Source organism: Peromyscus leucopus, chromosome 9, assembly GCF_004664715.2.
Source record: "Peromyscus leucopus breed LL Stock chromosome 9, UCI_PerLeu_2.1, whole genome shotgun sequence".
NCBI lineage: Eukaryota > Metazoa > Chordata > Mammalia > Rodentia > Cricetidae > Peromyscus > Peromyscus leucopus.
In genome coordinates, this window is record NC_051070.1 from 109,424,853 (window position 1) to 109,439,916 (window position 15,064).

Below are 15,064 nucleotides of genomic sequence, written 5' to 3' on the forward strand. Positions count from 1 at the left end.
AAGATGTTTGAAACAGAGTTTTTAACTACAGAGTTTTATATTTTTAAATTGTATTTCCAGGGAATGACATTAGTGGAATGAATGAGTTTCTTACCTTGACAAACATGACTACACATTTGCCTAGAATTTTACTAACAGGAACTTTATTATAATAGTCACTCTTAAAAACTTCTTTTTCCAGAAATTTTCGTGTAGCCAAATGGAATGTTTCATTTGGCCGATAAAACCAACAGCCATACAACCATTTTTCACCTCAAAAACAGAGAAAGAAAAGAATTATTAACAGAAATCTCATATTCTTTGCAGAATTAGGAAATACTTTACCAAGCCATTATGATATTATGCCATGTGGTTTTAGATCAAAATTTCTTGATAGAATTACGTTACAGGAAATTAGTATTTTAAAACAAAGTGGTACTAAGAGACCTAGGAGAACCATTTCCCTTTTAGAGGTATGCACAGAAGAGGGTAGAAGAGCTGCAGGCTGATACACACTAGATCCCTGTGCTTCAGTGGAGAAGCAGGCACAGGGAAGAACATTTTTACAAAAAGGTGATGGAATCCAAAAGCATTTCACCTGATTGGTAGCTTAAAGAATTGGATTGCCTATACTACACTTGTACCTGCTGTTAGCTTCATTCTTAATGTCTCAAAGGCAACTTTCTTTTTTTATTGTTTTAGTTTTCTGTTTTAAGACAGGTCTCACTGTAGCCCAGGCTGACGTCAACCTTCTAAGTGTTATGATGGCAGGTATGTGCCACCAAACCAGCTGAAAGGCATTTTCTTAAGGGAGGCCCTTGACAAGAAATTATAGGCTCAGTTACATGTTTGCTTATAATATTTTTTCTTTCTTTGTGACATTCATTGGAAAAAATTTGCTAGACAAAAACATGAGACTTTTGCTCTTCTGAATCTCTGTCATCCTACGCAGAGTTTAGTTCCAAGTGTTACTGAATAAACAACTCTTTCCTACACATTAAGGAGTTACATTTCTGAATCAATTGTGACACTGCCCAACAGTGTTAGATCCCATGTTTATATACAGTAGGCTGCTTAATTATATTTATTAGTACAGTGAACAGTGTATTTATTGATGTAACTATTATTGAAAGGTTTAAATAAATGAGTTAAAATTTTTCTTCCAGAGGAGAAAGGAAAAGTAAATACAGTCATATTGCATCAATCTGCCCCTTAATTTTTTTATATTAAAAAATGTGTATGTATGAGTGTTTTGCCTACTTGTATGTATGTGTACCATGTGTGTGCCTGGTACCTGCAGAAGTCAGAAGAGGGCATCGGATCTCCTGAAATGGAGTTAGGGATGGTTGTGAGCTATGATGTAGGTGTTGGGAACTGAACTCAGGTCCTCTGCAAGAGCAGCAAGTGCTCTTAGCTACCGAGGCATCTTCCTAGTACCTGTCCTTCAATTTAAAACAAACTTACCAGCTGAATCCTCCCACAGTCTCTCAATACAGACTATATGTGGTTGTAGATTGGCCTCTGCAGGTTCAACATAGACATAATCTCCAACATGATACATGCTGTTCTTAAAGCTGCAGTCCTGGCTGTATGTACGATGTAAGCCTGAGAGGCCTGCAGAACCGGAGGAATCTTCACTTTTTTCAGCTTCTTGGATTTGGGGGGAAAAAAAGGATACTCAGTAAAAGACTGTGGGTGTCAAACATTTAAACACATCATACTAATAAACTAAATTTTTTCTTTCTTTCCTTCCCTCCCTTGTCTCTTTTTTTGAGGATCTCTCTATGCAGCCCAAACTAGCCTCCAGCTTGGGTTTACTTGCACTATAGGGATGAGCCACCATATCTGGCTATACTTAATTCTTTGTGTGGCATTCAAAGAGAGGAACAGTAAAAGCAGCAGCAGCAGCAGCATATTCTCAGTAGTCTTTACCTCAAACTGCATTTTGATTTTTTGAGATGAGGGAGGGTCTCATTAAGCTGTCTAGTTCTTGAATTCACAGGTTCAAGTGCTCTAGTCCTGCCCCAGGCTCCCAAGTAGCTGGAACTATATATGTTCACCATTATAGCTAGCCTCAAAACAGCCTTTCTGAATGAAAACAAACTGACAACAATTTAAGTAACTATTCTATAAGACAAATCACTTCAATGATATACACTCCTATACTAATTTTTAAGAATTCAGAAAGGCGGGGCTGGAGAGATGACTCAGAGGTTAAGAGCACTGGCAGCTCTTCCAGAGGTCCTGAGTTCGATTCCCAGGAACCACATGGTGGCTCACAACCATCTATAGTGGGATCTGATGCCCTCCTTCAACATAAAGGTGCACATGCAGATAGAGCACTTATATACATAAAATAAAATAAACAAAATCTTTGGGTAGCGAATTCTGGTTGAAAAGAAAAATGTGGTTGGAAAACAGACACGGAAGTCACTTGAAGTCGTGGATGACCACTGTCTAGCTTCTGTGAGTCTCTTATGGAAACTATCCAATATAAATGTAACATTAAATATAAAAATGGAGCCTGGAACTTCTGAGAGATAGTTTCTTCCCAAGAAAGATTCCCAAGCAGATTGTGTTTGAATGTGGATTTGTGTGTATAACCTGATACCATGAGAACTGGTCAGCTTCATCTAAAGCTTTATGTTTCTTGACTCTGGCTTTTCAAGCCCAGGAGGAGACTTCAGACTGGGGCACAGACTATTCACTCAATCTCTATCATTTTCCCCAAAGTATCAAAGGCTTAACACTCCACTAGGTAAAAAACATTTATAGATGTTTATCTTATTCTGAATCTGTTAAAAAACATACTTTTAATCTAATTTTTGACAGTGATAGGGATCAAACAAGGCCATGGCTATATTAGGCTAGTTCTCTACTACTGATTCAGATATGTAATCCTGTTTTAGAGTATCTTACTTTGGGCCAAAGCTTATGGTCCTTCCTATTGTTCTCTATCATGTAGTACATGCAGTCAATGGAGTCTTGAGACAGGTACTCTTCTTTCTGGGGAGGCTGCCTTCTGCTTCCAGGTCATTTAGCACATAGAGCTCCCTCCCCTATAAATTCTATGGGCTTTTCCTACATGCTCACCTCCATGATCTTCGCTTTTCTCTTACAGAGGGAACCACCTTATTGGGATTCATGGCCAATGCCAGTGCCACCAGATTTTGCCACATCAATTCGGCATAGTCCCAGGCATAAAAAAACTAAAAGCATTTAATTTGTGGTGATGCCTCCCCTAATCACTTAGTTCAGATGATGCCTTTTGACACTATAACCAAACTTCTCAAGTATCAATAACCTCTTTGACAAATTTTAAGATCAACACAAAGAAATAAAATGTGCATGTGGTAAAGATACTTTGGTTGAGATTCCATTAAATGCATCTTCAGATTTAAAATACTAACAAAAATGAAGAGGAGAGAGATAAACACATTTCATTTCAAAACTGTAAAACTTTTGTCCGAGTCTTGCCTGTGGCTGCTGGTGTTGCATTTAGCATTTTACCAGTAGCTCTCCCAATGCGTCTCACTCTCAGAAACTTGTGCTAACAGACTCTTTCTACATTCAACTTTCTAAGGATAGTTTCCCATAAATTAAAATGCTGGCAACAAGCATTTGAATTTAAGTGCATATTCCAAATTAATCTCCAAAAGTCTACACCAAGTAGACTCACTCTGGATCTAAGGGCTTTGCCAAGTTTCTGAGAATTTTATACAAGCAGAATCAGAAAACTGTACTAATAGAAGCAGTGTACAAAATGGAAAAAAAAAACAAAAAAAGGCTACCTAACCCCTTCACCTTTATAGACAAGAAATAAGCCAACTAGTCACTCAGTTACAAACACCTTTCCCAAGGAAGAATTCTGAACCAGAGTACTGTGCCACAGAGGAATCCTCTCATTCTAGAAATGCAACGGCTTCTGTCTAGCTGGATTCAAAAATTAATGAAATTTCTCAACACTTTCTTTCATCTCTTTCATTTTGAATTAGAGTATCTGTAACTATTATCCTATGCATGTATGCACAGAGGGCATTTTTTTGTCAACATGTTCAAATGAAAGGAATCATTTGGATGAAGAATCATACCAGACCCTCAATCACACACCCAGATGACTCAGATGATTAGAAGGGACTTCTGAGCCGAGGGTATTTAGATGACAGACACACACCAATTAGAAGGGAGCTTGTACAATCACATAGAAGTAATTGAATTAGATCAGTGAGAAGCAAAGACTGGAAAAAACTGAGACCATGACAAAAAACAAAACAAAAACCTAGACTACTTACAATAGAATATTAGCACAAAAGTGGACATTCAGTGTTATATAATCACGACCACTATTTCTATAACTTTTCATCCCCCCAAATAATACACTGCAGCAATTAAAGAGTAACTTCCCATCTCTTCTTCTTGCTCCTGGTAACCCTTATCCTACTTTCTCTATGAATTTGCTTAGTCTAGACATTCCAAGCAGGTTCAAGCAAACACTATTTGCCTTTTTCATCTAACATATTTCATGCAGTATGTTTTCAAAATTCATCTATGTGTACTTCATTTTAAGTAATATTCCATGGAATGAATATAGTTTAATTTCCTTATTCACACACCATATGCTTGGGGTGCTTTTGTCTTTTGACTATTATAAACAATGGTATTTGTTCCTATGTTTGATATGCCCAGTCAAGTCATTTTGGTGCTTATACTGTGTTTATTGACTTTTGACCATTTGTGTTCTAGTCATTACTAAAAAAGAAATATTGAGAATATAACTGTTGAGCTCTTTCATTTCAGCTGTTTTCCTTCATATGTTCTAAAAAAGATTAAAATTACGTATGTTTGTGTATGTACGTGCATGCATGTGAGTTTAGGTACCCTTGGACACGAGAAGAGGGCGCTGGATCCCCTGGAGCTGAAATAATAAGAAGGTGGTTGTGAACTGCCTGATGTGCTGGGAACTGAACTCCAATTCTCTAGAAGGGCACGGTGTGCTCTTAACTGCTGAGTCACATCTCTAGCTCATAAACTTCATTTTAAAGGGTAATTTATCTAAATACAAATTTGGGTTTATTTTATTTTCCCCTTGAAAATTTTCATATCACTTCACTGCTTTTTAGCCTTCATTATTTTGTATGAAAAGTCAGCCATTAATTATGCTGCTGTTTTCTTGTATCTGATGTTTTCGTTTTGTTTTGTTTTTGCTTTGAAATTCAGATTTTTCTTCCAGCAGTTTATGACGTATCTAAACGGATCTCTTTGTGTTTATCTTACTAGGGGTTTTTGGGCCTGTAGGTTAATGCTTGTCATCAAATTTTTGAAGTTTTCAATTTCTTTTTTCCCCCTCTCACTTCTTCCCACTAGTATTACTATGATAGATATACCTGGAGACCTGACACTAGGGGTTGCTCCCTTTTCTGAAAATTAGGAGTCAGCCAATGACTTGGGTAACAGTCACATTCAAACACTTTACTCCATAAGGATCTACCCTCAGTTGACTAATCTGTGGATACCAAGTTACAGCCAATTTTCACTGGATTTTTGCTTTGCACCAGGTTCTTGTATCTTCCTCACACATGTATGTTTTTGGGCCAGCAAGCTTTACTCAATTCATTTCCACATCAACTGCTTTCAGTTGGAAAAGATACAGACTCTATCACTCATCCGTACAACCTTGAATGGGTGTATTCCCTCTAGCAGCAAATGATGTTTTTGTAGTTACCTCTTTGTTGGCAAAATGATATTCTCACTAATCAGTATGTTCTCATTCTCTACCCCCACCCCTCAGATATTTCAAGTCAATTAATATTGTTTTCTGTTCTTGAGGGAAAAATATCTAAGAAGGTCTGATGCTACAGAGTAATACAACTGTTGTAGAGTCATATTTCTAGGTATCTATGTGAATTGAAATGTTACACAAAATGATCACTTTTGATGCATGCCTAAAATCCCAGCACTGGAGGGCATAGGCAAGGAGGATCACGTTAAGACTGGCACTAGCCTGCGTTACATAGTGAGAACCTGCTTCACTGTCCCCCACCCTCATCGCCCCATAAAAGACTCTCAATTTGCAACAACAAATTCTCATTATCAAAATATTTGCAAATTTGGCAAATGATTCAAAGTACCACTTTTAGGTTGATATGATTAAAACGAAACTAGGAATGTGGCTCAACTGAAATCTCACCTACTTATCTGTTTCTCACAGTGTTTAAGAGGAAAGCTCCACTGTTGAAAGACATGGCATCAACTGACGCATCTGCTGCTGAGAATGACTGGAGCCCCAGACTTGCCTCTCAAGCATGCGCGTGGCGTTAAGTTCTCACACTTGTCATTTAGCTGTGTCAGAAGTACTTACTCAGTGTGACAACCAGATGATGACAAGATTTCTATCTGATCATATCTTATTTGAACTAGTCAACAGTCTGAATCTTCAATCACACAAACTCTCCAAAGCTAACCGTGGCACCCACTAGAACAGACTTTAATATTTCTTCATATTTAATAAGAGAAAAGGAACTAACCTCTTTTTTCTTCTTCTCGTTTTAGTTTATCTTCCTCTATTTCTTTAGGTAATTTTTCCTTTTTTTCTTTTTCCACATCGTTATGCAAATGCTTTGTGGTATAGCTGAGTGCTGGAGAAAGAAGGATCTCTCCATTTTTGCAGAGTTCATCACGAATTCTAATAAAGAACTGCTGAAGTTCTACTGCATCCTCATATATTTCGGAATCTGTCCTATAATGGCATAAAGAGTATCCATTGACACATGAACTGCTTCTTCCATAATACCTTAATTACATGCTAAATCCCATTAAATGTTTCACTATGTTCACTGATATAACAACAGTATTTTGGCTCAGTTAGAAGAGTGCCCCCACTACGTTTGTTAAAACAGAGTATCTGAGCCATGCATGTGCTACATGTCTGTGATCCAGCTCTTGGGAGATGGAGACAGGAGGATCAAGAGTTCAAATTCACTCACTTACATAGAGAATTTGGGGGCAGTCTGAGCTACAAAAGACCCTATCTCAAAAACAACAATAAACAAAAGAGACAGAATGAAAAAATACATACACAATTGAGTATCTGAGTTCTCACTCAGTTCCTTTTTCTCAAGGCACACTCCTTTCTCACTCATGTCAAAGGAAAGGCCTCACATTTTTCTCAGACATCCAAAGCATGACAGGAGTTGGCAGAATCAAGAACTGTACTGTTGTTCCTGATCAAGTACAACACTTAACTTGCATATATTTTTTTAAAGGGGGAGGGGGAGGTTTTGTGTTGCCCTGGCTGTCCTGGAACTTGCTCTGTAGACCAGGCTGGCCTCGAACTCACAGAGATCCACCTGCCTATGCCTCCTGAGTGCTGGGTCTCTGCACCATGGCTGCATTTATTTTCTTAACTGCAGACCCTCATTTATAGAAGGTGATAAAAGATTTAGGCTATGTCTACTATCAGTCAAGGTAGCATCACTACCTTGACTGATAGTACTCACTGAAGAACTGAACCTAAACTAGAAAGGCATGAGAGTATTTTGTGTGATAACATGTACAGGCCTAAGAGTTCATTTAAATTTTAATTTCTCAAAAGTAACTGATTTGGAAGGAACTGGCAGATGCAAATATTGTAAGAAGGAAAAAATTATGTGTCATATTCAGAATTTTTCTAAGCTTCTTTCCTCATTATTAGGAAACTATAAAAAACTGAGACATAGTTTCAGTTGGTTACCCAAGCTGGCCTGGAACTGTGTAGGTAGTCTAGGCTAGCTCTGAACTTGTAAGATCTTCCTGCTTCCACCTTCCAAGTGTTGGGATTACGGGCATAAGTCACCAGGTGTAGAGGGAAGGTATTATTAACAGTTAGGCAGACCTTCTGATCAGGGAGCATGGCAGCAAAGCAGGGCCAATCAGCTGTCTCCTGACACAAGACACTGGAGCATTAGCTATCAGAGATACTTAGGGTGACTATCCTGTCAAGAACAAGAACTGGCAAAGAACTACCAACAACCTAAAGGGTATTCTGGAGAGGTTCCAGAAACATGTTCTAAAGATCCAGAGATGCTTTGTTTTTTTGTTTTTTTTTTTTTTTTTTTTTTTTTTTTTTTTTTTTTTTTTGGTTTTTCGAGATAGGGTTTCTCTGCGTAGCTTTGCGCCTTTCCTGGAGCTCACTGTGTAGCCCAGGCTGGCCTCGAACTCACAGAGATCCGCCTGGCTCTGCCTCCCGAGTGCTGGGACTAAAGGCGTGCGCCACCACCGCCTGGCTTAAAGATCCAAAGATGCTAACACTTTCAAAAAAGCAATAAAAATAAAATTTACTAGGCCTCAAGCTCAGTGGAAGAGTGCATGCCTAGCAAGCGCAAGGCCCTGGGTTCAATCCTCAGCTCCAAAAAAAGAAAAACCAACCAACCAACCAAAAACAAAAATAAAATTTACTAATGGAAAAAGCCTCTAAGACACCATTTTTGAAATCTTTCTTGAATTTTTTTTTTTAATTAATAAAAGCTTACAATTTTAGTGGGAAATTATAAGTGAAAAATATACATTTGGCAAATCTGTATTACATTGAAAGGGCGATTTCAAATTTCATCAAGCCACCTGATGTAATTAAATTTTGTGTGAATCACTAAACACCTGTTATATCCTTTTATTTTGTTTATTCAAAATGTATTGTGAAGGATTTATTAATCTTCGCTTTAGTTGTTCTTAAAAGATTTCTGTAATGTAATTCTAGTTTTCAAAAACATCTTGTGGGCTGGAGAGATGGCTCAGAGGTTAAGAGCACTGGCTGCTCTTCCAGAGGTCCTGAGTTCAATTCCCAGCAACCACATGGTGGCTCACAACCACCTGTAATGAGATCTGGTGCCCTCTTCTGGCCTGCAGGGGTACATGCAGACAGAACACTGTATACATAATAAATAAATTAAAAAAAAAAAAAATCTTGTAGGGGAAAAAAGTAAACAATGAGATCCTGTCAAGAAAACAGTAAAATAAAAAACTGGGAGGGGTGGTGTACAACTTTAATCCCAGCACTCAAGAGGCACAGTCAGGCAGATTGCTGCAGTGCAGCCATGGCTACACAATGAGACTGTGCCTTAAAAAAAAATTCAAGAGGGAAAACGCCCAACTCTAATTTTCTTGGGTTAAGTAATCTTTCAGGTAAGTCAGGAAACAATTAAGATTATAAAGAAGTCCTAGGTGCCTTCCTGCACTTGTGTTTCTATGTAGCCTGTTACCTGCAAGGGAGTCAGGCTGCTTTGTGGAATACTGCCCCCACACTGGCCGGCTGCAGGACTCACCACTGTGCCGTTCCTGAATGCTACTGGAAATAAAGCACTGCCCGGGTCAATTTTCTGCTACAGTCACTGCTCAGATTCCTTCTATCCCTTCTATAGGTCTAGCTAGAGGCAAGTAGCAATGAAATAAGAATATTCTAGAAATCTACATGTGTAATTCATATGAATTTAATTATTAATAATACTTACACATCTAGAATGCCTGTCATTAATGTGAATAGATAAAAAGTGTGATGTATAATTCACTAAACAGATACATTTTAAGCTACTTCCTTCTTTCTTTTGGTCTTGTGAAACAGGCTCTTTCTTTATAGGCCAAGCTGGCCTAAAACTCAGAATCCTTCTACTTTAGCTCCCATGTGCTGGGATTACTGGGATAAACCACTACATCTGGCTTATCAATTCTTTTTAAGAATTATTATTATTTTTTCTTGGTGTGTGTGTGTGTGGTTGTATGGATATGCACCTGTTTATTTGCATGTATATGTTTGTGGGTGTGTGTGCATGTGTACAGAGGTGAGAGGTCAAGGTCAGGTGTCTTTATTACTTTCTACCTTATTTTTTTTTTGAGATAGTGTTTTGTACTTGGAACTCACTGACTGGCTAGGAAGCTCCAAGGATCTTCCTGTTGTCTACCCTCAGCTACCCTCATTCTCAGGCATTGTAGTTAGTCTTGTGCCAGAATGCTGAGCTTTTTTTTATGTGAGGGCTGGGGATCTGAACTCGGGTCCTCAGGCTTGTATGGCAAGAACTTCACCTACTAATCATCTCCCAAACCCTTTTTTAAATTAATTCTTATAAATACCACAAGAAGTCCCAATACTATCTTTATTTACAAAAATTGAAATGGCTTGTTATATTTTTAAATTTTATGTGTATGGGTTTTTTTTTTCCCCCTGAATATATGTCTTCACACCATTTACATGCCTAGTACCTATAGAGGCCAGAGGAGGGAGCCAGACCCTCTGGAACTGGAGTTGCTGATGGTTCTAACTGCTGAGCTATGGCTCCAGCCCGTTCTGTTTCTCCAGAGCTCTGGGCATGAGATAAACTATGCACATTACTGTCACATATAAATGTGTCTTGGGCTGTATCTTCCAGACTTCAAAAGCAAAAGCCTATCATGTCAACAACAGGAGAATGAAAAGATACTGTTTTCTAGAAATATAAATCACATACAAAGTTCCCCATAATCTAAGAGACACATGCTCTTTAGAAGACTCACTGAACTCAAGCCATGATTAGATTTAAGGACTCCTTAAACAGAGAAAATCAGACATCTAAATTTCGTGAAAGTACTGCTACATCCCTTGCACCTAGAACATGCTTGTTAACTAGTAGTCATCCAACAAAAATTACTTAAATAAAAAACTCCTATAGAATTTGACTGCAAGATATGCCCCACCTTGCTCTTTATTTCTATTCCTAGTATCTCACAACAAGGAACCATTTCCTAAACATGTTCATTAAGGGTCTAATCAGCTTTAACTCTACCTCCAACTCTGGAACACAGCATCTTTACACCCCAATCCTTTGCCTTTCTTCATACCATTAATCATATCTGGAGTATCAGCCCCTCTATTCATCCTCCAACCCTCTTATGCTTTGTGCTTTTTTAGGTGAACTCTGGCCCACAAAGTTCCTTACAGCACTATCTTTTCTAAGTGTTGGGTTTTAGTATGCTACTTCACAATTGCCTAAGTATAAGTCCTATTCTGCCCACAAGGCGTCAAGTCCTTAGAATACAGAGCTCAACAATGTTTCTCATCCATGGCTGTGTTCACTACCTGGTGACTGTCAGCAGCAGTGTCCTCAGTGAGGAACAAACAAGCCACATCACTAGTAGCTGTGAGACTATAAAACTCTTCATCCTATATATTTCTAATTCTCATTAAAATGGAAAAGATTATCACTTTCCTAGAAAAGCATGGATGAGTTAGAGATTATTTACATGAAGGGCTTTACCATGATGCTTTATAAAAAATTCCCACTAGGAAAAGCAATCAATTAGCATTTACTTTTCCTTTAAGGTCTAGAGCAAATGGTGGTTTCCAAGATTTCCTACATGGAATGATACAATCTAAAGTTCTGGCTCTCAGCACTGTAACACTGTAAACCAAAAGAAGGTAGGGTTTACTGTCTTTAAGTTCAATTCAAATAAGTGCCTCTAAGAGCATACAGAACTTACATTGCAACTGCTGAACTTCATTGAGTAGGCTACCAGTAAGTGGCAAAGATATACACAGGCCAAAAAGTTGAAAGATCTTTAGTAGATGTAAATGTATTCTTTTAAACCATTTACAGTCCTACACTAAGCTCTTAAATTGATAAATACAAGAAAACCCACAGAATCAATTAACCTGGACTCATAGGAGCTTACAGAGTCTAAACTGATAATCAGGGAGCCTGCATGGGACTGACCCAGGCTCTCTGCAAATGTTACAGTTGTGAAGCTTGGTCTTCTTGTGGAACTCCTAAGAGTGGGAGCAGGAACTGTCTCTCTTTGCTGGCTTTTGGGACCCTACTTATACTGGGTCGCCTTGCCCAGTCTTAATACATGGGGAGGTGCTAAGTCTTACTGCAACTCGATATGCCATGTTTTGTTGATATCCATGGGAGGCCTGCCCCTTTCCTAAACAGAAATGGAGGAGTGGACTTGGGGTGTGAGGTAGAAGCAGAAGGGGGAGGGACTGGGAGGAGGGAAGGAGGGGGAACTGTGGCCAGGATGTAAAATAAGTGAATTTAAAAAAATTGATAAATAAATAAGATTAAAAATAAAAAGTCCTTCTGAGTCTTGAAATAGAGATTGAGGGGGGGGATAGAGTGATAGCTCAAGGGTTAGAAGCACTGACTGCTCTTCCAGAGGACCCAGGTTCAAGTTCCAGCACCCAGATGGTGGCTAACCACCATCGTAACTCTACCCTCTTCGGGCCTCTGTGGGCACTGCACACATGTGGTGCACAGACATACATGTAGGCAGGACATCAATCTCTACACAAAAAATAAAATAAGTAAGTTTTTATAAAACGGCTGGATTTAGATCAGTCTAACCTCAAAAAATAACTCAAAGCATTCTTGGACTAATTTTCAAAGAGAAATCCTACTTTTACTTTCCATTACAAACTGCATTACTTAGCCGTTAAAAGACATGTCCTAGAAAGGCTGTATTCAGGTTCTGGCACTGCTCAAGAGCTTTAACTTGGTCTTCCCTTCACTGGCACTCACTCTGACAACTTAGCAGTCTCCTTCCACTTTACAGAACACACCTGCTTTAAATAAGGTTTGATGCCCCCAACACTGTAAAGGGGAAAAAAGTAGTTTTGCCTGGCTGAGAATTCAGGATAGCAGACTACCCACTATAACAACATACCTAAGGTGAAAAAGTTTATCAAAGTAGAATTCCTTCATCTGTTTTGCACTAAAAACCACATATTTTCATCATAAAGAAATGGCTTTGAAAACATACCGATTCATCCTCCTTGCCCTTTCCAATACTTCAAACATGTGCTCCTGAAATAAATCGAGTCGCCGATAGCGATTACTTTCAACATTCTTCCTAATAATGTCAAATGTAAGGGGAGGTTTGTTGGGAAAGTTTGGATCCACAGCAGGAATTTCTGCTAAGGAGTCACTGTAACATCTTCCTTCATCATCCTGATGACTCATGACTGACACAAAAAGATTATGGATAAGTTCTTGAATCAGCAAGGTCACATTTGGGACATGAGAATCCTCATCTCCCTCCAGGTCTCTCCGAGTTTCAAGGAGGACTTTATGTAGGACAAGAGCATCTTTGTAGATCAAAGACTCTGGTTCATTGTAGGTACAGGCATTATTAAACATCATGACAAAGTCCTCTACCATAGAATCGACATCTTGGTACTTGTTTGCCATCATATGACTTCGAATTTTTTCCATGTCCATGGGTTTTTTAATCGTTAGATAGTAGTCAGGCAGCTCTGATCTAGAGGGGAGTCTTAGAAATATAGCACTGAGGCGACGACCCCTCTTATCAGTATAGTTCTTTACAGCTTCATATACTTCATTTAGTTTCTGCTGCATTGGAGTCATGTACTTTGATTTCTTAGGAGAAACACCACTCTTCCTACCTGGAGAGACAGATGTAATGTTAAATGGATAAAATGGCGTGGGCATAAATTTTAACCTAGTTGGCAGTACAACCATAAGAAAGGGCTATCCCAAATGATTTGTAAAACATAGTTATCAGCATATCTTCAGTGAGACAGACCTTATAAACAAAAACAGATCTGGAAGAAAACCTTTACTTGTTTCAATAATATACTTTACACACACACACACACACACACACACACACACACACACACACACACACACACGTGTGTATATATATAATAATTTTATATGTGCATATAAACTTTTTTGAGACTGAGTCTGATTATATAACATTGTTGGGCTTTGAACTCTCCACCCTCCTGCCTCAGCCCCTAAGGGTTGGGATTAAAGGTGCATGAATAACACATAAGCTAGTAATTGTGTGTGTGTGTGTGTGTACATTTTTTTTTTCTTTTTTCTTTTTGGTTTTCTGAGACAGGGTTCCTCTGTGTAACAGCTCTGGCTGTCCTGGAACTTGCTTTATAGACCAGGCTGACTTTGAACTCAGAGATCCACCTGCCTCTGCCTCCCGAGTGCTGGGATTACACTTGGTGCCACCACCACCCAGCTAGTTATCATATTTTTTATATGAGATCAAATCCGTTTATGCTGAGATAGCTGTGAACAGGTTAAGTAAATGAGTACTTCTGTGACATTCTAATGCCATCACTTCTAACATCCCAGAGAACTGAGAATTTCACTACAGGAAAAAAAAGATATTGAAACAAACTGAAGTGTTGATTGATAAAATTCTTGAAATTTGAGTTTTGAAATATCAATTGAGTTTACCATATTTTACCTCTAAATATAAACCCACATTTTCCTAGTTCCAGTCATGGATATTCCTAGAAATGATGAGCAACTCAGTAACACGGTATCTCCAAACTAGTTTGTTTACAGAAAGAGCTCAAATAGCCAAGGCTAACCTCAGACTAACTATGTAGCCGAGGCTGGCCTTGAACTTCTGATCCTCTGGCCTCTACCTCCCAAAGGCTGGGATTACAGGCAAGTGCCTTCATGCCTGGCTATGTGTACACTTTTATAATTACATGAAGAAATTAATTCCTTAATAACAAAAGATTGTCATTTAGCAGTAGTTTACAAAGCCGTGGTGAAATTCAGTTTATAGATAGTTTACATTAAAAAGATGTTAGTCTTTCTCCATTCCAATAAACACAGCTCTAAATATTATTTGACATCATTATCGTTTGCTTAGCATTTAAGATTATTTGAAATTGTTAGTTTATTTAGCATTTGTTTTATTTATATATTAAATAAATCAGAAATAGCTTCTTTAATTCAATGGCATTATTTTTGCTGTGTTCTTTTCCTTTAAAACTTAAAATAAAAAATTCCTTTAAATAAAATAATAAAATAATTTAAATAAAATAATTTTTTTTTCTCTAAAATAAAACCATATCCATATAGGATACTCAGATGGTCACTGAGTAGGACATTTCTCACCTTCCAAATTCTATCCAGTAGAGTTGTTGGGATTCATTTTTAATTTTATGAAACAAAAAACAAACACCACCAAAACCTGCCATATTCTTCTTTCTGGCATCTAATAAAGGATAGATAGTATTCCCATTTAACGGTTATGTTACCCACTGCATTATATTCAAGTTCCCTTTCTTTTTTTTTTTTTTCCCGAGACA

At 38.1% G+C, this 15,064-nt stretch overlaps 1 protein-coding gene across 34 annotated transcripts in view; it reads right to left on the minus strand.

Annotated features, from left to right (window-relative positions):
• Positions 1-15,064, minus strand: part of Pbrm1 (polybromo 1) — a 110,196-nt gene that overhangs the window by 34,653 nt on the left and 60,479 nt on the right. For 32 of the 34 annotated variants that reach the window (XM_028891258.1, XM_028891244.1, XM_028891229.1 and 29 more), the window contains 4 exons: positions 12,739-13,381; positions 6,504-6,715; positions 1,444-1,629; positions 95-252 (listed from right to left, as the gene is read on the minus strand). In XM_028891258.1, coding sequence (XP_028747091.1) covers positions 95-252; positions 1,444-1,629; positions 6,504-6,715; positions 12,739-13,381 — 1,199 coding nt within the window. The remainder of the gene's footprint in view (positions 1-94; positions 253-1,443; positions 1,630-6,503; positions 6,716-12,738; positions 13,382-15,064) is intronic. The other 2 variants (XM_028891248.2, XM_028891223.2) reach the window with 1 other exon arrangement.